Source organism: Buteo buteo, chromosome 14 (assembly GCF_964188355.1).
Source record: "Buteo buteo chromosome 14, bButBut1.hap1.1, whole genome shotgun sequence".
NCBI lineage: Eukaryota > Metazoa > Chordata > Aves > Accipitriformes > Accipitridae > Buteo > Buteo buteo.
This window is the reverse complement of record NC_134184.1, coordinates 19941442-19967903: the sequence shown is the minus strand read 5'-3', so window position 1 is coordinate 19967903 and position 26462 is coordinate 19941442. Positions and strand designations below refer to the sequence as shown.

The 26462-nt window shown below is 36.2% G+C and overlaps 1 protein-coding gene across 2 annotated transcripts in view; it reads right to left on the bottom strand.

The window, feature by feature from the left end:
• The window catches only part of KLHL1 (kelch like family member 1), a 234295-nt gene that overhangs the window by 83519 nt on the left and 124314 nt on the right, over positions 1-26462 (bottom strand). For both annotated transcript variants that reach the window (XM_075046094.1, XM_075046095.1), the window contains one exon: positions 5374-5586. In XM_075046094.1, the coding sequence (XP_074902195.1) occupies positions 5374-5586 (213 nt within the window). The remainder of the gene's footprint in view (positions 1-5373; positions 5587-26462) is intronic.

The following is a 26462-nucleotide window of genomic DNA, read 5'->3' as shown; positions in this document are numbered from 1 at the left end:
TGCTTTACCCTATGCTATTTTTTAGCTTTCATAGTTAACCAATGATGTACTATTACAAGTAGTTGCAAAAAACATCCACTATAAACACAGCACACTGGTGTAGTACAAGTTATCTTTAACTTACCCATTTCTGCAAGTAAATATTTGTGCTCTTTTTATCATACACATCTTTGCTGAGAAACATTATAACATAACATCCTCATTCTTTACTAGTCATACTAATCTAGGCAATCAGTATCATGTGTTAACCCCTAACCCTTGTTTGTAATTTCCTTCAGCAGCCCAACTGTCATTAGCAACTTCTCACACTCTTAAGAAACACTGTAAAAATAATGTTTTGCCCAATAGAAGCTCATTCTTGACTCATGCTGTAGCCTCAACATTAACAGATACATTACACTGTGTACAGACAATCAGCAAAAACAAGCTTTTCGTCTTAGTAAATGCAATTACATCACTAGTCAACAAAACAGGGCTAGGCAGAGGCTCAAACATCTGATGAATTGCATTGAACATTTTCCAGGTACAGCTTGAGTCAGGGAATAGGAGATACAAGCAGAGAAGAAACCACTCTGTTTTGGGAAAGGAGGAAAGAAATGCAAGGAGAATTCAGTGATATAAACTCTTCTATACTGTTTGCTTTCAAGGCCAGAAGTTAATGTTTTAGCTTCAACTGCAGACAAGGTTAGACTTTTGCCTATATAGAATTAGTGAGGATTCAGATGAGCTGTTTTGCTCCCAGAGCTGTGGGGATGGTAACGACTACCTCACGCATCATGGGGAAGGTATTAATTAGATGATGGGTCAGGGAACTAGGTGAGAACACTTTTAGCTGTTCTAGCCAGACCTTAATGGGTATATCTTTCCACAACGATAGATTTTCACCTCTAACTAAAAAAGGTTCACAAGAACATTCTACTATAAAAGAATGAAATGTGTGTATGTGCATATGCATGTGTATGTATATCCATGCTCCAATATATGCTGAGGGCCATCTAGCTGGAAAGCAGTGTGGCAGAACAGGAGCCAGCAATGTGCCCTTGCTGCAAAGGCGGCTAATAGTGTTCTGGGCTGCATTAGACACGGTATTGTCAGTAGGTCAAGGGAGGTGATCCTTCCCCTCTACTCAGCACTGGTGAGGCCAAATCTGGAGCGCTGTGTCCAGTTCTAGCTTCCTCAGTACAAGAGAGACATGGACATTCTGGAGAGAGTCCAGCAAAGGGCCACGAAGCCGATGAAGGGACTGGAGCATCTCCCCTATGGGGAAAGGCTGAGAAAGCTGGGACAGTTCAGCCTGGAGAAGAGAAGGCACGGAGGGGGGATCTTACTAGTGTGCATAAGGGAGGATGCATAGAGGATGGAGCCAGGCTCTTTTCAGCGCTGCTCTCTCAAGAGGGCCAGAGGCAATGGGCACAAACTGAAACACAAGAGCTTCGGTCTGAACATCAGGAAACACTTTTATACAGTGAGGCTGACTGACCCCTGGCATAGTCCTTGGAGGTATTCACAAGCCATCTGGACATGGTCCTGGGCAACTGGCTCTAGGTGTCCCTGCTTGAGCAGGGTGGTTGGACCAGATGACCTCCAGAGGTTCCTTCCAACCTCAACCATTCTGTCATTCTGTGATTATGTATATGTTTATGATATCATGTCAAAAAAGACATATCCACAAATTTTCTTTAGTGCTTTTGCTTTGGTTTACATGTCCTAATTTTGTTAGATTTTTTAAAACGGTTTTATTCAAATTTCATTTAAAAATAGTGCTGCAATTGAGGGCAACTGTGGTACCTTTTAGCTATGCAAAATAGCTTCTTAGAGTTTTTGAACAATTGACAAAATGTCAGCTTAATGATATTTTTTATTTGTTTCTTAACTTGTTTATTAACTTACCCTCAGTGAAGAATGTTATTAAAAATCACAGGAAAAAATATTTATGATGTGTTTGTTAATGAACCATTCAAGTAAATAATCTAAAATACTTCAGCATTAACAAGGTTTAAGGCTCTCACCAAATATTTACTCTCCCTGAATCCTTTAAGAATGAAAATGAACATATACTAAGATACATTTTCTGTACAGATCAACACAAAATATTTGGAACACCTTTTGAAAGGAAGTAACTAAATCTTAGCTGTTATAATGTGAAATAATTTCTTATATTGGTCAAGCCACTAATCTTTCTGGTTTGACTTGAAGAAATATGAAGTGGTTTAGTTTAGCAAATGGTTTCAGGCAAAACAAAAGAGCAAAATTAAACTGAAGTTCTGTGGCAGCATTGCAGGTTCTATTATTTCATTTTCAGCTTCATGATGCTTTCCTTTTAATATGTTAATACTGATTGCCTTCTCCTAAATTCTGCTATTGAATTTTGAATTACACTGTTTGATATCCTATTACTCAAGTCTGACTACATTGCCAATATAATTACTGCACCTTGAAAGTGAAATGAGGTATCATAAAAACTCAGGCTATAAATCTAAGCCTTCATTTTAAGAGGATCTCAGTACAATCTTTCCAATCTATTAATAATCTTTGCAGTCCATGACTTCATCTTTTTTAGTGAATTTAAAAGTAAGGAACCCAAATCTTTTTTTTTTTCCGCAAAGGTCCAATGATTAGCTTTTAATTTTGACCTGGCTTCTCTCCAGAGAGCTCTTCAGTTAATTTTCAGTGCAATGAAAATGATAGAATGTTTTATTTGATTTATACTTAAATATAAACCATAGTAGGAAAAAATTCACCTTTTGGTAAAAAAAAGTAAGTTTTCACCTCCAGCTCTCAATAATTTTGTTATATCTTAATTTCAATTTGGAAACAATTTTTAAGTAGTTTTTTAGCATTATAGCAAATATTTATATGATGCAGTACTCAATTATAGACAAGCACCAGTGCATAAGGGTTAATTTTCAGATTAAATTGAACAAAAAATATAGAGAATTGCCAGAAATATATCACTCGAAAATAGTTCTTTTTGAAACTCCTCACAAACAGTTTTGAAACTTATTTTTTTTCATATACCCTACTCACTGGTCACCTGCCTCCTGGCTGTTCAGAAAGAAATGTGCTCCCTATAAAAGTTGGACTTGAATCTGAAGAAGAAGTTTTATGAGAAATTTTCTAAAAGATACACAATGAAATTACGTTTGAGTTTAACACAACTGTTTTAGGAATTTATGGGTGGGTGTCAATGATGCAAGGTACCAATGATACGTTTACATTTGTGATGCTTATCTAGGCTAGGCAGTGGAAGTCTAGGATTTAATTCAGTTGCTAAACATGGGATATAGTGATACTTCAGATAACTTAAGGTATCCAGGATATTCTCATGAGGACTATGTATAACAAAGTGGACACAATTCAGTTCCATAAATGAGGGACATTAGTGCTGATAGCAGTGTCGCAGGATATCCGTATGTGTTAGAGCCACAGAGACACCAAAGGAAACCCAGAAGCAGGTAGTGTGGACATAGCTACTCAACTATACAGGGAATTGCCTTTAACACTATGGATAAACAGCTACAACACTCAGCTTGGTAATGTGGGGATCACAGGTTTACATGCAATCAGCAGTGCAGAGGTAAGCAAAGTATGTGATACATAGATGAAGTAAAATCCCTACTGACTGGAGGAATGCAGCTAAATTTATGAGCCACACATTTAGAATTTGTAGTGGGATTAGAAGCTTCCGAACATAAAAGTAGTTTGAAATCTTGCCTCTAGATTATTTGAGTTGATACCTTATATACCACAGAATCATAGAATCATAGAACAGCCCCAGTTGGAAGTGACTTTGAAAGATCTTCTGGTATGAACTTTCATGGGAAAGGGTGTCTAGACAAGAATGAAACTATTACAAACCTTATACACATACATATATAACCTGGTGTTTTACGTAAGGCTACTGAAAAGGAAAGTAAACTTTTTAATCTTGGTTCTATTTTTCACCATTTTCAGCAATTCACAGAACAAACAAAATAGTTGTATTCCTTTCATCTGACTTATGTCAATAGCCTCATTTAAATCCATAGTGGTAGAACCTGCAGATATTAATTTTAAAGAAAATTATTACTAAGAACTAGGGCAGGGACCAGTAACCAACAAAGCCTGCATGATCTCTTTCTACACAATAAGAGCTAGAGGTGAGGTTGGTGTGTGAACAGTTTAAGTTACTTTTTGTAAGTGCTTGGCAGATTTAAAAAAAAAAACACTTTAAAGACTGCAGTAATGCACAGTATTATGTGCTAGCTTCTCAACAGGCATAGATGTTGAAAAACAAACAGCTCACATTTCTGACAAAGAAACCTTTAACTTTGTCGTATTTGACTGTTTCCTTTGTAGCATATTTTATATTGGAAAGTAAAACAAAACCCCCCACCCAATCCTCTGAGATGTCAGTATGACACAAAGGGACTGTAAATCTTAGCATCATGATTTATGATAGTTTTTGTTTTAATCATCTCCTTCCTAGCATTCTTTTCTCAATTTCTTTCAGAATGGGTATATTTTTTGTACATCTAGACATAATATACCGGTGTCTGGTCATGTAGTGAGCTGCCACCCTTAGCCTACCTTCATCTTTCTTTCCATATTCTTCAAAATATTAGCTGAAACAGAATAACTACTTAAGCATGTCAGAGAATCATATGCTACGCTTATACTGGTAAAGGTAATACGGCAAGAAACAACTGAGTAGCAGGAATTGGGTTAGGGCTACAATCCCCTACAGAATAGCTGTCTGGAAGAGAGCTAACTGGAGTGGTTCAAACCAGAGCCAGGGATTGAGTTAACAACTGAGCTGTAAGGGTGACCAAGAATAAACAAGCCCACTTCCTCAGCCTCTCCTCTATTAGCTGATGTACCACCTTGGTAGCCCATCACTGGACCTTCTCCAGTTTCTTCCTATGCCTTTCAAATTGTGGAGGGCAAAATTGGAAACAATATTCCGGGTGTACCCTTAGCAGCACCAGCTATTATGGGAACAATAACTTTACACGGCCTGCTGACAGAATTTTTCCTGATGTAGACCAATATGCAATTTTCCTCGTTCATGCTGTTGGCTCATACTCAGCCCAGTATTTGTCATAATCCCCAGGTTTTTTTTCCTGAGAGTATTTACTATTCTGCCTGTCCTTCTTAGCATGTTATGATATCTGCGGTTACTCCTCTTCAGTTTTACAACTCTGCACTTCTTGGGTATCTGTTGGCCCAATCCTCAAGTTTATTGAGGTCACTCTGGATGAAGGGCTGCCATTCATTTTTTCTAATTCTTAACAGTTTTGCTTTTAAACACCCAGAGCATTTAGTAGTTGCAGATTATAATCACAGTAACAGTGATATTATTATTATTATTATTATTATTAAATTAAAAAATACCTGAGGTGGAAGCAGTGGTAATCTGATATAAGCAAGTAGCATACTTAGGTCATTGCATCGCGTCTGCATATCATACTTCACCCACATCATTAAGGCATGGAAAATGGTCTCTTCATCAGGAACATTCACATCATCACTAGCAAGAAGTTTATGGAGCTCTTCAGCCGGTAGAAGTAGAAATTCTTGATTTCTTATAACTTCCATTATATTCTCCTGAGAAAAAGAAAGCATTTCGGATTCAGTAATACTGGAAGAAAATACAAGCAGCTGTTAAAGCTAATAAACCCATAGTCAATATCTGCCATGCCCAGCCCTCTTACAGCTCATGAGAAAAACAAATCAAAGATTATTAGAATTAAACAGCTATAGTTGTAATTCATATGTGAATATAGTCAGAAAGCAAAATGAAGATTATATGGTAATATTGCAATTTAAAATTGTCAGAATTAGTAAAGGCTAGGGCAGATCTGTGTATTGTTTGAAGTTTTTATAATCTCAGATGTAACAGCACATTCAATAAACTGTAAATCTTTACATGCACATACTACACTTTCCTGTATTTTTTCACTATCTGATCTATTTCTTAAATAATGTATCGGTCATATACAGTTCTATTATCAATATCCAGATGATGGCTGTCTATATATATGACAAGGCTGAGAAGAAGATCCACACCATTTACTTAGCATTATTTCTTGAACTTGTTTAGAACAGATTGTTAACATCCAGCTAATGTGCAAAATATATACAGCAATTAAAATCTCACAGTATTGAAATTTATAACACATAGTAATAGCTATAAAAAACTAAACAAAAACTATATAAACTATATAAAAACATATAGATATAAACTATATAAACTAAACAAAACTGTTTCATTGACTGAATTCTAAGGACTGAATTAAGCACTCCCTGAACTACCTACCCTACATTAACAGGACACAACAGAAACACAGTTCTGCAGGGTATCTTTCTACAAATCTTTCTTTTAGGGTGCTTGAACTCTGTGAAGAAATTGCAAATGTGTTCTCATATTCTTGATTCATAGACAATTGTAAGAAGAAAGTGAAGCGCGTATAGACTGGAGGCACAAGACCCTCCTCCTGGAAAAAAATCTAATTTTTGACATAGAACAAAAATGTAAAAAGTGTTGGAGAGAGAAGTTACAATATCTGGTAGATAAAAGATAATAATGAATTTCATAATCATATTTTTGAAAGACCGTGAGAGTAAGATGAGAAGCACAGAAGGAATGACAAAACATCAGTCAAGGACTTAACTTAAGAACATCAAAACTGAGGGAAGTGTATAATTCCACTGCTACACCCACTCAGTTCAGTTCTTAGTGTATCAAAATTCAAATTAATACTGTCTATAATTGCTTGTTTGGGTCTGGGCCAGGGGAAAGACTGACTGGTCATCAGGAACTGAAATAGAAGTAACACAGTATTACTGAGACAATATAACTAATACAGAAAAAAAAATGGTGCAAGACTTAAAACATCAGAATTATACTCTGACCCTAGTAAGTAACATGTTGTCCTCCCCCTGCCCCATGCAATATAAGGAAATTATTATTTTAATTCTCCAACATCATATTATTTGAAAGTTACTGCTTAAAAGAATCTATTAAAAGTTAACTGCATATTATTTTATATAAACTAGCAGAGATTAATAATACAGACGTAGGCGTGACAAAATCATGACAGACAGAAGTTCATTGAAATGTGTAATGCAATTACACATCGAATACATATGTGCAAAAAGAATAAATTGGCTAAAGCTGAAAGTGATGCTTAGTATTATGAATGTGAATACTTTTATATGTAAAACTTAACTTTCAATAAGTAACGTTTTACTTCTACATATATACCCAAAATGGGATGCTGACACAACAAACAATCAAAGGTATATATATGGTCATGGTCTGTATTAACTGTGCTATTAAGTTATCATCACATAACTGATAATTAGATCAAAACATGACTCAGTTCTTTTTTTAAATTGCTTGATTAAATGTCAATAGGTACCTAAAAAACTAGATTTTTATGGCCAAACATTTTAATCTGTTGAGTCCCGATAAAGTTTAAATTGTGACTAGAACATCGTACAATAGCTTGGAAATGTAAGTGAACTAGTTTGCAGGCACTTAACCACAAGTTGGCTTATTAGTTTTAATTAAAAAGCCATAAACCTCAGAAAATTCCATTGCACTTCTCAAGAAAATGATTTATAAGCCAAAGTTTAATTAAGGCTGGTTAAACTGATATTAAATCCCATTATGAAAAAAAATATAACCCTACTTTTCAGTAGGAACCACCATCAAGCTTTGCAAGAGCATATTAATCTAAAGACCTAATATTACTGAGAAGCATTGCGATGGTGGAATACATTTTATGAACTCACAGAACTTAATTAATTTTGAACAACACTCAAAGCAGAGCCTCTAAATTCAGAATAATAATTTTAGGTTTGGTTAAGTTTTTTATCATTTTTAATTGTCTTTTCATTTGGATATATGCTTAAGGAGAACTTTTTCCAGCCTCTGTACTGATTTACCATTGACTGAAAGTAGAACCTAACAAAGTTTTCAGATAAAACATATAAGCTCAAAACTGTTCTTCTGAACTGACACTAGTTTCATGTTACTCATGGCTGAGTATTGTAGAAAATGCTATTTAATAAAAAATCTTTATATAACTGTACCTTCTGTGTATATATATACACACATTTATATGGTATATTTATATATATTCTATATATATAAACCAGCAATAAAATCCAGGTTCTTCAGAGCTAAAAAGTCTCTCTTTCAAGTATTTAGCATTTCCTAAATTAACTACTGAATGTTTAGAATTTCCTAGATCATATTTTAATTCCTTGAGATTCATTTCATTTGGAGCAGCAAAGCATATTTCAACAGGTTGCTGTTTTATCATAACAGAAATAATTTATTATATGCTTATTGTGGAAAATATCTGCCTTTCTTTTAAAATATAACTGGTCTTCATGTTTGCACTTTAGGGAACCGGATACGAAAAATGTATGTAATCTACAGGTTAAAATTTTCAAGATAAATGAAATAAATTTTAAATTCTCCTGAAATTAAGGTGCAAGATAGGAATTAACTACTCAGTCCTGCTCTAGTGAAGTGCTTTCAGGAATGCTTAGGTCCTCATGGGCTGAGAAACCTTCATTTTGAGAAGAAGGGTACTCAGCATTTAAGCATGTCCAGGGTTACGTGACAGAGGCCTATGAGTTTTCAGGACCTCTAACTTTTGACTCAGATACTTAAGAAGCTTTGTACATTTGCTCTTCACTGTCTCATGAGTCTCTTAAGATCAACTGGGCTGTAACTAATGCCTCTCCTGCATGGGTCATTCACTTAGCCTTTCCCTTCAGCAAGAATTGTAATGTTTTAATGAAGTTGAGTAGTGGATTTTTGCTTTTAAATTAGAAAAGGTAACTTACAGTAGAAAGTATGAAAGTCTTTGAACCCACTTGGAGAAAGCTATGTCTCACTGAGTTCCCCTACCACTTGCTCAAAATGATCATGCAATAACCATTGCTGTGGGGTCATAGCATTTCCACAGTAGAGCTGTTTCACCTTTAAACCTTGGCAGCACACAGGATTAGAATTCAATGGCAATAAAGTATTAGCACAGTAGAGTCATGTAAACAAAACATATCTGTATTTAAAGGTAGATAAGCAAGCACCTGAGTATCTGAGTCTAACAGATTGTGTATCATAGGAACAAAAATGCTCTAATGAAATTAAACTATTACCAAATGGAATTTAATAAAAGTACACTCTACTACATATATCCTTATAATGATGTCATCAATACAAATGAATTTGATTTTTTTTTTAAATCAAGACCTGTAATGATCATTATTTCACATGGAATCAAATTATCTTGCACAAGTTAGTCCTCATTGATGTTTATGTCATTTATTTCACTAATCAGCATGTATAAATTGTAACGAAGAACCTGAGAATAATTTCTTCAGTATTATAAAAAAAATGAAATTATTTCATACCTTGACAAAGAATGTCACTTTCCCAGAGTGCTATTTAGAACCTGTTACATCAGAGTTGCCGTGGCAGTAAAATGCTTAGCAGGTTTTTTGGGTTTGGATGTAGGGATCTTATTTGAGAAGTTTTACATTATATTCATTTTGATGCTGTGGCCTTTCCAATAAAAAATGAGAAAAGCATAAAATAATGCTGAAAAAAAGGTATCCGTACACTAGCCTTTCACTTAAATAGTACATGACAAGTGTCAATGAATGTTTTAAGACCACACAGCTTTTAATATAGAACCTAAGTTTTCATGAGAACATTTAAATAAATAAATAAACAGTGCATCAGATTTCCATATTAAATCATATACTATACTTTCTGAAGTGCTAAAGAACCGAAAGGCAATTTTGATTTTGGCCAAGCTCCAAACTATTTCAGTCTGGAATTATTGCTGCTATGCTACACTGAATTCAACCCTCTTGTTTTGTATGCCCAGTTTTCCCTATCAACTGTGTATCATACAAGAGTACATCCCCTTTCCAAAACTGTCCTATTGTCCTATCTTCTTTTCTAAGGAGAATGGGCTTTTCAAGTTCCCGAACTCCTATTAAACAAAGGACCGGTATTTATTAATATGCTTATGGTCTGGTTCTCTAGCCAAATCCCAGATTTTATCTGAGAGTGAGCTCCATCTACCCCATGTAATCCAGAGCTACATGTTTCTTCCAGTACCAGATGCCAGCCTGATGTCACCATTACGTAAGGGATATAAAGGCTGGCATGTTCAAAGGACAGGCAGCTAGTGGAAAGAGATCATGTAGGTGTATGCTCCTCTGAACTTCATGACTGGGAAGAGAGATCAGTAGCTGCTGCTTTTTGGGGAGAGCAGACAGCAAGTTGAGGATAGAAGAGACTGTGACTGGATACCAGCTCACACAGCATACTGAAATCTTAATAAGAGAATTCTAGATGACAAAACTAGACTACCACAATCTAAATATTTTCCTTTTTTACTTGCAACTTTTAAATGAATTCTTTTTTAAAAAAATTTTCAGGTTTGTGCTGGTTTTGGCTGGGAGTTCTCACTTTTACTCTTCCAATTCTCTCCCCCATCCCACTGTGAGGGGAGCAAGTGAGCAGCTGTGTGGGGCTTAGCTGCCGGCTGGGGTTAAACTATGATAGGGTTTTAGGATATGACTCCACAGAATTAGCCAGATTATAGTCTGATTCTTCATCAATATCATGCAGCATTCTGAGATTTCACAGTCTAATTGTAGTTCCCAACCAGTTGGTCATAGACATTTGCTGATATGCCAGTTCTTCAAAATAACCTGGCTAAAACTTTCAAGCTAGTGGGCCATAATCTTGCATGTTTCCTTATCTGTGTCAGAATAGTTAATGTTTGTTTCCTGTTTTGCTGAAGGATCTTGGCTCACACATGCTGCACATATTCTTCTTCACTTCCAAGAAGATCCAAGAAGCCTAAACCTGTACACGAAACGGACACAACTTGCTAAATGCATGAGGACATCTACACAACTTGCTCCCCCTGACTGAAGAAGTCTTCTAACACTGTTATGGAAAGTCCTGTATGCCATAAACCCTGGAACTTCTGGGTGCTAAGCCCCAGTGCATGCACAACATGTTCTTCCTAGCATGGTATCTAGGAAAAACAGAACTCTAGTAGCCTGTGAACAAGTTCTCTTGTTATTCATTATCCACCTTTCTCTGCCCACCTCCCCCCCCCCGCCTTTTTTGAATCTTTTTTAATGTTAGTTTACCTTCCCAAAATAAGGTTAATATAACCAGGGAGCACAATTTGGGGACATAAAAAACTGGAATATTTGCATTCCCTGACTTGAATTGGCCCAGATTGATATATTTGTTATTGGAAGGGTTCTCAGCATAATTTCAAGAAAATAGCAAAAGAGATCAGCACTGTGAATCATCCACAGGTGGTATTTTGGACTGAAATGGCTAAGAGTGACAAAAACAGAGACTCACAGTGCAAACCGTCACATTGGTACAGTATTGTAAAGTGTGGATACACACTTGTACTGACTCTGGTGACTGTCTTCTTTTGCTTTTACTTGTATGAAATGTACCCTTAGTACTCCCCAAGTACAGAAAATATGAGCTCCCCCAACTTTTTCATTTGTGCTGTTTGCACAGCAGGAATGTAACCCTTCTCACCTAGATAACAGAACAACAATTTTCTGGGTTTAAATTATAACACTCCAGGGAAGTAGTCATCACAACACTCTCACTTTCTTACTCTCCTAGCATGACTTTTCTTTCTTCCCTACCCTGCTCCTGTAATTATGCTTTGGTACAAGTTTGCTGCCCCAGTTCTGAACTACCATCCAATTTATAGTCTGGCCGCAGTGGCTTCCCTAACCAGAATCACAGAATCATTTAGACTGGAAGGGAGCTCTTGAGATCATCTAGTGCAGTGCCCTTGTTCAAGCAGGGTTGGATAGAGCAATGTGTCCGAGTCTGCGTCTAGTAGGGTTTTGAGTATCTCCACAGAAGGTCACTCCACAACCTCTCTTTGCAATGTATTCCAGTGTTTGACCACCCTCACAGTAAAGAAGTGTTTTCTTGTCTTCTGACGGAATTTCATGTTTTTCAATTTGTGTCCATTCCCTCTTGTCCTGTCACTGAGTTCTACTGAGAAGAGTCTGCCCACCTCATCTTCATTCCCTTCCATCAGGCATTTATACACATTGACAAGATTCCCCCTGAGCTTTCACTTCTCCAGGCTGAAGAGTCCCAACTCTCTAAGCTTCTCCTTGTATGAAAAAAGCTCAAGCGAACACTGGAGCAACCACTGGAGATAAACCACTCTATAACTTGTACTGCCATGGGAGAAGGAACAGAACTAGGATTTTTTTAGGATAGGAGGACATAAGGTCTATCACTTACAACATCATGCAGGGCAGGATAATACCAGGGTAAAATAATGAGCTTAGGGAAGAGGGATGTCTTCTAAGAGCCCCATCAGCACTCCCCACAGCTTCTGGCCATTGCTGGAATATGCTGTCTGTGGATAGATTAAAACTCCCTCAGGATGGGAACATACATGCATACTCATTCTGTAGCAGGTACAGCAATTACTAGCCCATGTTGATCAACTCAGACCTGGTAGCACACCGTATCGGAGCACTTACGACTGTGGCCAAGAGTTGGAATTGGCATCTTAAGCAAGATGAGTAAAGACAAAATTAGTGTTGGAGAAGTCTCAGAAGTGGCACTGTTAGCGACTGGGTTGCTCAGCAAAGGTTACAAGTGTGTCTCAAGATTCAACGTAACTTGCTGTGCATGACTGTGGTGTATGCTAGAGCCAAAACCAGTAATTCTTTCAGCCACTGTGCCATAGTTTACTCCACTCACTATGCAGAATCCACAACTAGGGAGGATGTTGGTTTTAGAGGTGTGCGGCAATTGTGTAATCTGGCCCTTGAACCATATCACAAACCAAGTTTGGATGCAGAAAAGCACAAGTGTAGCCTTTCAACATTTATGTCAAGGTAAGCACATACCTTTATGCCCTAACGGAGCCCCTGTCCTGTTTACTATGAGTACAGGCATAGAAAAAGAAAACAAGGAAAATGGAGGGTAACAAGTCTAACAGGAACCTCACCTAAATCAAATCTGATTAAAAGAAAGCTGGAAATCAGAAAAAAAAATATTTCTTGCTGTTAAAGTATCAAGCTCTAGAACAGATTTACAGTGGGTGGGCAGGGAACAGGTCTGTCAGAACCAGTGTAATAACTTAGGATGCAGCTTACAAAAGGGGTTACATGAGGAGGTTTTCCTGCACAGCAGGGAACTGCCTTGGAATCCCTTTCAGTTTTAGCTCAGTTACCCTTCTGAACTTAATAACATCTGATCCACTGAAGATTGCTTCCTATAAAGGCATCATCTCAAAGACATCTGGAGATGGATAATTTGCCACTTTTGCAGTGGCTTTCAGAAGTAATCATCCTCAACATTAAAATATGTGTCCAATTTCCCATTTGAACTCATCTGTCTTCCACTTATACATATACTGGTTTTTATTATGAATTTCTCACTCTGATTAATGAGCCCATTAGCACCAAAACTTAAAAACCTTAAAATAATCTCTTGGGTCTTTAATAACTCAAAGGAGTTGAATGCTTGTGGTCTTGCTTTTACAATTCATTCACAGTACTGTGTCCTGTAACACCATGTTGTAATGTTCAGGAGTGAAAACAAGATACTTAATCATTAACACTGTTTCTTGTGGTAGCACCTACAAATTCACTGGTAATCTTATAATCATTCACTGACCTATCCTGAACCTACTTAGCCTGTGAAATGTGATGGAATACAGCACAAAGCAAAGGCTGATGGCATATGCAAGATCATGTCTATGAAAAAAGGTTCTACTTTCATAAATGATTAATAAATACTGTAATTAAGGTAATATTCCAAAAGGCAATTGAAACCTCAGTCAGAGCATTAGAGTGAAATCTTTTCTCCTATTCCTGTACTCCAAACTTGAATTAAAAATAAGTAGCCATTAAAATGAAAATGCATCTAACGAACCATGGGGAATTGCATGATCATAGAGGAAAAATGCCTTGTTCTATTACACTCCACACTATAAAGATTTGCAACAACAGTGTTTCTTCTGTCTTCATTATGTATCTCAAAGCATATGTGTTTTGTCTCACATGTGATATATGCTGTTGCTAGAAAATGTTTTAGTTACAGTTTTGTTTGAGGAGTGAAATGTTTAAAAATAGTAGTTTATGTTAATATTTCAGATTCAGTAGTCATTTTAACTGAAATCAAACATCTAAAAAAATCACAGCAGAGACATATGAAAACTTTAGCATTTTGATTAATTTATAGCAAATCACTGTATTGAAAAAGTATATACTTTCCAAGAGCATTCTAGAAAACAAATACCCCATCATACATAAAATATAAAGTTCAGGAAATGCCTGAATCATGTGCCTGAATAATTCTCTCACAAACTTTGTTTTTCATTGTCGGACTCTAATCTATCTTTCAACTAACATCTAGCACAATTTAAAGGATTCCTGAAAGTCTTAATTAGTATGAAAAAAGAGAATATGTTCCAAATTAGAAAAACATTGGAGCACAAAAAAGATTCTGAGAGAGCGCCACCTTTCTATATAAAGGGGACTTCCAAAGACCTGCACTCCATAAACAGGTTTGAAGAAAGTCATATTGTAATTACTTTCTGACAGCACTTACAGCCTTCAAGCACATTATTAAATCCAGATTAATTCTAAAGGCACAGTGTTATGGTACAAAGTTAATTAAAATAGCCACACATACCCCTCCCCTAGATAACAGAAACTTTTTGTAATCCTCAGTATTTAAAAAAATAGAATAATTCACACAAAGATGTCTGATCATTAACAATGGTGATTTCCATACTCTTTCCAACAAAATAATGGTATATATTATAATGTAAAATAACCGCTGTATTTAGATCTTAAGTGGTTTGTCAAGATAGGAGGCTGCTGAAAACTTGTTACATTAAGTTGTCTTTGATAGAACACTTAAAAAACCTGTTAAATGAATGCCGAAAATGTATTAACCTACTGTGTGAATCCCAAAAGACAAATTTCATACTGAAGTAAAATTGTAAAAGATTTGTCATCCTGCACATAATATTGATTAAACTGACAGTTACTCTTGTTTTATTGGTGCTTTGGAAATTACAAATTTGGAAGGAACAGACATTACATTTCACTCTCTCCAACGCTGCATGTTACCATCAAATAATCTCATGCTATCAACTAACTACAATATGCAGTAATTTCTTAGCATCAGTTTTTTATTGGGAAGGGGGAGGCGGAGAAGTGAACCTTATAGCTATGCCTCGCTGTTGGTTGTTTTGGGGTTTTTTTCATTAGCTTGTGTTCAAGTTCTCACATAATTAATTATCATTCTATGCTTTTTACAATCCACCACTTAAAAAATCATCTGTACTTTTTAAAAGAATGATCTGAGCAAACTGCACCCAAACTCAACTTCCCAAGCTATTTACTACAAAGGCAGTGGTTCCTTACATAACCTTCCCCATAAAATTCAAAAAAACACTTCTAGACTATTTATCACTCATCTAAAATCTTCGTATTTCTTTTGTGTCTTTTTTATTTATCAACACAAATAAACAGATACTTTCTTCTGGAAATAAACAGAACGCTACTAGATGAGATTTACACCTGAAATTATGCTGCCTAAGGTGGATGACTTTAAAGAAAAAGAGAGTTATAAACATTCTTTAAGATAAATAATTTAAAACAACATGAGGATTTGCTAAATTTTTAGAATTGAATCTCCTGGTACCCTAATGCTTTAGAAGGTACTCATTACATTAAAAAATATGGTATTTATACAGAAAAGCTTATTGATAGCTGATACAGTCTTGCATAGAATTTAGGTACCTAGATGTTACTTAGTGTTTAACTGCTCATAGAACTTAAAAAGAGCTGTATGGGTTTAGAGCAAGCAGAGGTCCATTTGTGACCAGTGACCAGATGTAATTTTGACAATGATTAGAAGGAAGTTTAAAAGGTAAATGTTATATCTTGTCTGTGTATCACAGATTTTGGAAATTTGTGGTTTTAGCGATTTCCAGAATGAGATGTTTAGAAGACATTTGTGGACTTCTCTTCAATTTATTTAATAGCACCTTGAATCTATTTAGGTTTCGTTTCCATAGAATCCCTTGCAGTCAACTACACAGCTTAAGCACATACCTGTAAAAGGCAAATATTTCCTTTTGTTTGTTTTTAAATCTGTTGCTCAAATAGATTTGATGAAGCTCAATTCTTGAATTGGGGGAAATAATATCCCATTCTCCTTTTCCATGCCATTTACATCTTATGTGTCTATTACAGCGTCTCCAGCAGTCGTATCTTCCCCACTGCAAGAAAAAACCCCAAAACCACCACCCCCACCACCAAAACACCTCTCTTCTTATGGAGATAGGGGGCTTTCCCACATTTTCAATTATTACTCAGTTATTATCCTTAGCTACAACTAAACAGAGTGCCCTGGCAATGCCATTCCAAGATGACTTTACTGCAGGTGAGCCAAAGAGAGAGCAGAACATCAACCAGCCTCATCTCGCATGCTTCTTCCCATGAAAAAGAAACCTAAGCTGCAGGATTTATATTTGATCTCAGTGGCAGAGGATTCAGACTTCAGATCACTCTGTAGCACATACTCACAGGTCTACTTAGATGCAACCATCACTGATCCTTTTTTTAGTGCTTTTTAGTTTTCATACATTCTTTGTGAGATGAGATAACTAGAGATACAAGCAGTATTAAAGGTGCAAACAGAACATAGAGAGGAGTAGGATTTGGTCTTTCCTGTTTTGTTTTCTGGTCCTTTCCTAATACTCCCCAGAACTCCACCTCTTTTGTAACCACCTAAAGTGCTCAGCAAGCATTCTCAGAAGCAGACAACTGATCTCAATGAGTAAAAGTTGTTCATATTTTTTTTTCATTCCCTGATAAGAGACAGCTAGTTAAGATCCCATCATTAAACATATACAGATCATTCCTCCACCTGCATTACTTTTACCTTATCAATATTTAATTTTTTTGGCATTATATGCATAGCATCACAAGATCTTTTTGCAACTTCTTAGAGACAGTCTGTGGTTTTTACTATCCTCAGTAATTTTATACTGTCCATAAAGCCATTTTATTTCATTATTTACTCTTTCTCCACACAATTTATGAGAATGTTTAATTAAGTAAGTCACAACACACCTCCTTTGTGGTCCTTACTGGTAAATTTTTACACAGTGACATCTTTACATCCATGCTGATCCTTTGTCTCCTAATTGTAAATCAGATATTAATCCACAGGAGCACCTTTTCTTTCATGCCTTTAAGGCTCTGCTTCTTTTAGAGTTGCCAATAACAGACTGTGGTGGGTTGACCCTGGCTAGACGCCAGGTGCCCACCAGTGCCGTTCTATCACTCCCCCATCCTCAGCTGGACACGGGAGAGAAAAATATAACAAAAACTTGCAGGTCGAGATAAGGACAGGAGAGATCATTCACTAATTACCATCACGGGCAAAACAGACTCAGCTTAGGGAAAATTAGCTCAATTTATTACAAATCAGCCAGAGTAAGGTAATGAGAAATAAAACGAAATCTCAGAACACCTTCCCACCACCCCTCCCTTCTTCCCGGGCACAACTTCACTCCCGGATTTCTCCACCAAGCCCCCCCAGCGGCACAAGGGGGACAGGGATGGGGTTTACGGCCATCACAAGTTATTTTCTGCTGCTTCACCTCCTCAGGGTGAGGGCTGATCACACTCTTCCCCTGCTCCAGCGTGGGGTCCCACCCACGGGAGACAGTCCTCCACGAACGTCTCCAACGTGGGCCATTCCCACGGGCTGCAGTTCTTCACGAACTGCTCCAGCATGGGTCCTTTCCACGGTGTGCAGTCCTTCAGGAGCACACTGCTCCAGCGCGGGTCCCCCACAGGGTCACAAGTTCTGCCAGAAAACCTGCTCCGTGGGCTCCTCTCTCCTCAGATCCGCAGGTCCTGCCAGGAACCTGCTCCAGCGAGGGGTTCCCACGGGGTCACAGCCTCCTTCGGGAACCCACCTGCTCCGGCGTGGGGTCCTCCAAGGGCTGCAGGTGGAGATCTGCTCCACCGTGGACCTCCATGGGCTGCAGGGACACAGCCTGCCTCACCAGGGTCTTCACCACGGGCTGCAGGGGAATCTTCGCTCCGGCACCTGGAGCATCTCCTCCCCCTCCTTCTTCACTGACCTTGGTGTCCGCAGGCTTGTTTCTCTTACATGTTCTCACTCCTCTCTCCAGCGGCTGTTTCCGCATCCCAACTTTTTTTCCTTCTTAAAAATGTTATCACAGAGGCGTTACCACTATCACTGATTGGCTCGGCCTTGGCCGGCGTTGGGTCCGTCTTAGAGCCGGCTGGTATGGGCTCGCTCTCTCTCGAACACAGGGGAAGCTTCCAGCAGCTTCTTACAGAAGCCACCCCTGTAACCCCCCCCGCTACCAAAACCTTGCCACATAAAACCAATACACAGACTTATCAAAGGACTTTTGGAAATGCAAGAACACAATAGAAAATTTGTCCACAGACTCCCATAGACTTGTGAAATGGGGTTTGCCTTACCAAAATTTTTCACTCTTTTCCATTTTTTTAATCCATTTTTCTGTCTGTTCTCCTTTATTAGAGTTTGACCAATTTATACAGAAGTCAAGCTAATTGGTGTCTGGCTTTTTGTGGGACTTTTCTTTCTTTTTTTCTCTTTGCTCTCTCACTGCTATCACCATTTATGAGCTTCCATTTTTCTCTTACCAAGGACAACTTAGATGCTAGGTTACATACAAGCTAACACTTCCTTGAGAATACTTGGGTGAATACCAAATAGTCTCAGTGATCTGTCAGCATTTATATCATTTTGAAATAATTATTCTGACTTATCCACTTTAAAAAAAGAGTTAATTTATGGTCTAAGACCATTGGTAGCAAATAATGTATAACAACTAATTTAAAACTCTGCCTCTTGCCTTATCTACCTTGAACATTCACATTAAATCTGTTTTATCTCAGCCTTACAGATTCTCTGTCAAGATTTTTTGGTTTTAATGTTTTTGAGAAGAATAGAATCCAAAAGCCAAACTCGTTGCTCAGGCTCCCTATGTAGTGCATGAGCAAAGTCAGTCACTAAACAGCAAGCCAAAATCCTGTATAGTCAAGAGGATGCTACCTTGAACATGCCAAAAGGAAACACAGCATCTAGTGACATTTTTTAAATCTCACCTTCTTTCTGCAGAGAAGATACTCAGATTATGGAGTACAAATACTCTGTGGAAGGCAAGCCACAAAAACCTTCACAAAATATGGGGTAACAGTAGTATGATGTCTATGTTTCAAACAGTTTAATAATTCAAACACCTATCTGAGAAATTTTAGGGAATAAGACAAGCCTCAGTCTGAATGAATCCATTTCATCAGCTCCCAAGAAAATATTCTAAGTGTTCATGAAGAAGACATTATCCAGTGTACTCCCACTGAAGCTGATTTTGAACATATTTCTGTGCATCAACAGTTTTGCCATAGATATTGGACTAACTATTCAACCAAGACAATTGATGCGATATTAAAATTTTCAAATCTTAAATAAGTTATCTTAATCAGATTTAGAACCCTATCTAATGCTAGTTCTTTGGGATACAGTTTCTTAGGAGGAGTTCCTAATCATCATTCCAGTCTTATTAAGTCAGGGAAAAAAAAAATCAAAAAAGCTTTAACTGCTTTAATTCTGTATGGACAGAAGATAGTGGCAGAGACAGTGCAGAACAGAGTAGTGAGTGGACTAAACTGGGTCCACTCAATGAACTAAATGCGGTGCATTCGTGCTATATGGTTTTGAGTTCTGTGCTTTCCCAACTTTGCCTCACAGACTAACCCCTTCTCCAAATAACTTTGGGGTAGTTGCATTTAGACTTAAATTTGCTAATTTGAATCAGCACAAGAACACAGGACTTACACATAGTATAACCTAACTGCACATTTTTGTCCTCTGAACAATACCAAGAAAAAATCTCTCTGAAACAGGATGCAAGGCTTAGGCTTGGATGAAACATGCATTGAAACATGCCCTATGTTGTTTTTTTTCTGTATACTGCTTCATTTATAAAAGAAATATAGTGAAAGTAAAAGTAGAAATAGGAGCAAGAATACGATAAGAATAAGGATTAAGGTTAAAAAAACACTGATATTTCATACCTGTCACTTTATGCCAAGCACAATTTTTTTTCTTAGTAAGAAAGATAGTACGTAATAAATACAACCTTTTAAGATAAGCAAATTTTCAGCTAACATTCAATTTTACTGAAAAGCTGAAGGTGATGATAAATTCTAGATGCTCTTGACCCTTCTCAATTTAATTAAACATCAAACCAGACAGCAGTAGACATCATGCTGCATTTCTACGTCTTTGTACAGCAACATCCTGGTATCTATATTTTCATATATTTACTTTTTTCCACCAGATGCTTAACAAAAATCTTTAAGAAGTACTGAATTAGGTATCACATTTCCAAAATATATTCCAGATATGTCCAATCACTTGTAAAAAGGAAGAGTTCTTTACCAATTGTACGATAAAGAAGTCAATTGCAATACATCTCAGCAGGTCCTGATGGATATGACAGATTAAGAAAGTTAAGAACTAAGATTACTTTAACATATGCTATTCAAATGCAAATTAACTAATAAAAAAAGTGGATTTTAATTCAGAAATTTATTTTACAGAATTAATTAATTTATGCTGATATGTTGAAATTTGTAATAAGAAAAACTGTTTAAAAACATGCCTGCAAAATCCTTTCTGGGGAAGCGCGTTGTGATACCAACTTTTATGAGAAAGTTATGGCAATAAATTTCTAAGATTTACTGTCAATAGGAAAACAATGAGGTGTACTTCTGAATAAATTCTTAGATCATACCTTTCAAAAATTATAATCAAATTCTAATTAATATAAAGTTTTAAGCACCCCTAGGAATTTCACAACTCAATAATCTCAGATTTTGTCTAAACCTAAGCAAAGGAGTAACAACCGTCAGAATGAACTTTGAGTAGATTTTACAGCTGAATTCAACTGGCTTAAAGACAAAGTTTGGATGTCTCTAAAATACTGATCCTCAGAATGCTAGCAGAGAAGTTTAGCATTATTTTTAGTGCTTGCTCTGTGTGTCTGTACATGGCTCATGTCTTTAGAATCAAAATGATCAGCGTGTTCAGTTTATGAAAAGCACTAGAGTGATGGAAGATTGATTGGTTTTGGTTACAATCTTGTCAGAGGTCCAATTCAGAGTAGAAGTAAATGTTTCGTAATAGCTAGTGATTTCCAGAGATTTGACAGCTTTCCCTTATGGAGAGATTAAACGTACAAGTTGCTATCTTCTAAATATGTGGTTTAATTTGTGTGTGCTACACTACTTATTAAATCCACAGTTTGCTCATTATAGAACTGCACTATAGTAATGCAGTAAAATTTACAGTTACACTCCTATGTTGAGAGTTTTGGCTTTTTAACCAGTATATAAAAAATCAAAATTTCCCTTTCTCATTTCTCTGAACATGAATTCGCCTGCAGAATGTGCTTAGTTTACAAAGTCACCTGTCTAGCAGCTACTATCTAGTCATCATTTACAAGAACTACTTCATTTCTTTGAAATTATCTTCATTTCAATGTCATGAATAACAAGTCCAAAATTATGGATATTATTGATTAAACTGTGTTTTTTGTAATGGGATCTTGGACAGTAACACCACTTGTATAGTGCGTGTATATGTATACGCATACACATATATAACCACACTGATGCCATTCCACTGTAGGGTTTTGAATCTGATCTGAATCATAGCTCTAATCTCATGAAAATAAACAGCAAAATAAGAATAACTACTGATGGAATAAATTCTACTGAAAATTGAAAATTATGGAATGTCACAAAGAATTACTTCTGATTATTTTGTGAATATTACATTTTCCCTGGATTGGACAACAATGAAATGTAGTAAATTTAGACTTAAATGCATCAGGTTGACTGATGAAACAGAATCATAAAATAATTCAGGTAGAAAGAAACCTCTGGAGGTCATCTAGTCCAACCTGTGCTTAAATCAAGGCTAATTTCAAACATAGGTTAGGATGCTCATGGCCTTGTTGAGTCTAGTTTTGAATATTTCCAAGCACAGAGACTCCACAACCTCTAACAAAACTGCTACAATGAGTACTACTATCACTGTGAAGAAATATTTTTCATTTGGAAATTCCAGCTTGGGACTGTTGCCCAATGTCCTCTCATTGCGCACCTTCATGAAGAAAATGATCTTATCTTTTCTACAACCCCTGATAGGTAGCTGAAAATACTGAGTCCCCCTTAGCTTTCTTCATGAATGTCCCCTCAGGTTCTCTTCACATATGATGTGTTTCCTGCTTCAGCTTCATAGCTGGTTTAATTTGCTCTTGAACTGAAACACCACCAGCTGGAAAATGCATTCAAGTTAAGGCGTCATGAGTCCTGGGTAGAGGGGAATAATTATTTCTTTCAAACCGCTAATGCAACTGAGTATACGGTTAGTCCTCATACAGATGCAGCACAGAACTTCATCAGAAGAAAAATTCTGAATAGTTTCAGTAGTGAGCCTACAGTTAAAAACTGATAACATTGACTAGAGCTGCATGTCATTCAGATAGTCTGCAGACTCTGTGTTGCTCTCCATTTGGCAACACTAAGATCTGTATAATAGATTTTTGTTAAATCAAAACTTATAACAAAATAGGTCATGTAAGAATAGATTAAGATAAACCACGAAAATTCTGGTATGTTTTACCAAGATAAGAAATGGGAACACTGATTAACCTTTAGAAGATTTCCAGAAAATACAGAGCATCCTAGGTAAAAGAAAAAAAAAACCCACAAACAAACCACACATCCCAAAACAACAACAAAACCAACAAAAAAACCCCATAAAAATACCTGAGATATATAATAAAAGAAAACCAACCTCAAGTCAGCTTGAATTTATTCATAGCAAACTACAACATTAACATTACTGCATGCCGATTAACAGCCCTACTGTGTAACTTAAAATATATGGGGGGATGATGCATCAGCACTTTCTTGGCACATACTGAAACTTAAGAGACACCAAAATAAAAAGGATATATTTTTCTGACTAACAGGAGAGATTATACATAACTCACATATTTATATAAATATACATGTGTGTATGCAGACAGGAATTAATCCAAATCAAGATTAAAGAATTGCAATTATTAATTTACTTAATCCATATCCATTACAGTATTCTTCTCTCTTGTTTTCCATTTTATTTTATTTCAGTAATGTGAACAATATCACTAAATTATCTTTTGGCTTTTCTGCTATCCACATCAAAACAAATATCTTTAAAACAAAACACAAAATGGTAAAATTGTAAGAAAAAGCTTCTTGTGATTTTTTCCACACATTTAATTTTTTGTCCTATTTTGATTTTTTTTCCTAACATCTTCAATCTTCACACATTCAGCTAAGGAAAAAAAAAACCACCAAAACTTTAAATGAATAACCTGAACACTTTCTTTTTTTAAGTCAATACCTTTTCCAGTAGAAATCTTTGGAGGTAAAACACCACCTAAATTATTAATAGTGCAAAACAGAGAACAAAATAACTGAGCTGCATGGTTGCAAAATGGTTATGAGACAAATAAGCTCATTATTCCAAGTGCAGTATAGAAATTCTCTGCTTACATGTTTATTCCACATGGAGCAGTTCATGTCCATCTAAAATAGAAGTTAACTCTCAATATTACTAAACAAATTTAAAAAAATAGTCATCGGAAAGGAATTTTAAACAAAACTTGTCAGTCTTTTCTTTCCTCTAACCTTCTCTTAAAATGAGCAAAGTTAAAGAAACTGTGCCTGGCAGGTCTCAGATGCCGAATTAACACTAGGCCATTAGAGCGATCTCAGAGCTACCCTAACCTAAAGCATGCATAACACTGCTTAACAGATGGTCTTGCCATTGAAAACACGCTTAAAATTTTCTTTCGTTTTCTTTTTCAGTGTTTTCTCACTCCTTTTAAGGAAATTCTGATGTACTGGGTAAAAAGAGCTTATCCTGATAAGTTAATACATTTTCCAGTCACTTACTACTATTTGTAGTATTTCAGTGGACTTAGAATTCAGAAAGGCATGTTTTTAAAAAGATCCATATCAGCAACTAATACATGGCTTTTTGGGGAATGTTAGATACAACATGGGAAGCAGTCCCCAATGTTTTCTGTACAGAAAGTCATCCAATTTAAACATATATCTGTACTACCTGAATTTTAGATACTGCTATTAAAAAATATTAAATGTAGTTACGTAAACAATTGAATGTGCCCTACTACAACGGATTCTGTTTTTTTGAACTTTCAACTAAAAGTCTTAAAAACCTAATTCTGGGTAGGATACAGAAGAAGGGGATTGGACTATACTACTTGTAGGGAAATCTTTAATAAAACACAATTGAATTAATTCTCTTTAACCTTTGTATTTTTGGGAAAAGCAATTTCCTTACCCATCTGGCTGTGATAGCAGCATCATAAGGCTTTGCTCTGCTTTGTTTAATCCTACTGCAAACAGCAGCTACACTGACTTGATGTAACTCTGCTGAAAGGGGTTGAAGGGTAGGATATTTATTTTATTAATGTTAGCAGTGCACAGCACTTTACCTTCTGAACAATTATATTGCTGTCAAGCACAAAACATTGTTCTTAAAACGATAAAAAAATCTGACAGGTCTAGAACTACTGAAGACTTTGAACTAGGTGATACTAATCCATCACCGCCAATGGCACAATTCGTTTTTGTAAAACTGCAGATCTAAATAAATACATTCTGCTAACTTACATCACTTCTTTTTTTTAATTTTTTTTTTTTTAAAGGTAACTAATATAAACAGAAATCACAGCTCAACTCCTCAATTGCAATGGAAGTGATACAGAAAAGGGCCAGACATACCTTAGTTCCACAAATGGAAAAGTCTCTGCAATTCTATTAATCTACCTGTTCTGGAACCACTTTGGAACACAGCCGTGACTTGCTGCGCCCTCCCAGAGACAGTAAAAGGAATTCACTCTCCAAAATGCAGTTTTGTACATCAGTACATAAGAACACCATTACTTATGCCAGAAGTTACAGTATACCTGTGAAACCTCCTGCATTTAGGAAGATCAATTTAAATTATCAGAAGTATAAAATAACATGTCAGAACTAACAGGACCTCAAATAAAATAGATGAAAAATATTTTGATTTTTACTATCTGTGTCTTCTCAGTAGGATCTATTTTATAAATCATGTCAGACTGATTTCTTGAGCAGCCTTGTCTGGGCAATTCATTGTAAGCAGGGAAGACTACAGAATTCTACTGCAGATATAAGAAAAAAACCCCGACAACAGACACTGATGGAAATACACTGCTCAAGGAAGGTTCAGAAAATTACTTGAGTTTGATACACATTTTCATGATTAACTTTGCAAAAATACACAGACTTAACTAAGCAAATTATTGTTGAACTGAAATAAAAAAGATAAAAAAAAATTATGACCTCAAAAAGAGTACTTGTCAAAAATAATAATTTAATGAAGATGTAGTCACAGAATAAGGTGGTAGAACTTAAGAGTCCTTTTTCCCTATTTACTCTAAAGATGATGAAATATTCCAGTGGACACAAAAGCTTAAGCTCTGCACCAGGACTGCAGATTAAATCCACAATAAAAAGAATTAATGAAATGAAAAATTTTGAACAGAATTCTCCCCTTTACAAATTAACACCCTTAATCTTACGCAAAGTACTCCACAAATCTGACTAAATTTAAATTCTATTCGATGTCAATTCAGAAATGAGAATTAAATAAACACTGGGTAATGTAAAAATAAAAGGTTCTGGTAGCGCAATCACACTGAAGAAGCACTGCCTAGAACAGATCACAGTCTAAAAGATAAGAAAGTTATGAAAATGAACAACTAGTAAATAAGGTGTTGTTTACATTTATCTATTAAATCTACATTAACACGAACTAATGCAGAATCCTTTGTCTCTTGCATTCATTAGTCAAACAAACCCGTAAGCCTCCTTCCTAAGACTTTCTCATCCTAGGCATCTCTGATCTCAGCATGCCAGAAACCTGTTAGATAAAATTTGCATAATTATAAAGCATATAACATTGTCATACTGAAGAAAGAAGACTTGTTAATAAGAAGGAAAGAAACATAAAATAGCTGTACATTTTTCAGTTTTACTGTATAAAACGTATTGGCTAACATTTTTGTTTACTTAGAGTATGTTGTATAGAGATATGTAATGGAAATGAAAAGGATATTTTTTGTTCTAAGCTAAATCAATGTACAGTCTTTACACACAGCTGTTGACAACCAAAGATGTATTATACATGACAGTGTTTATACCTCACTTTTCTTCAATCAATC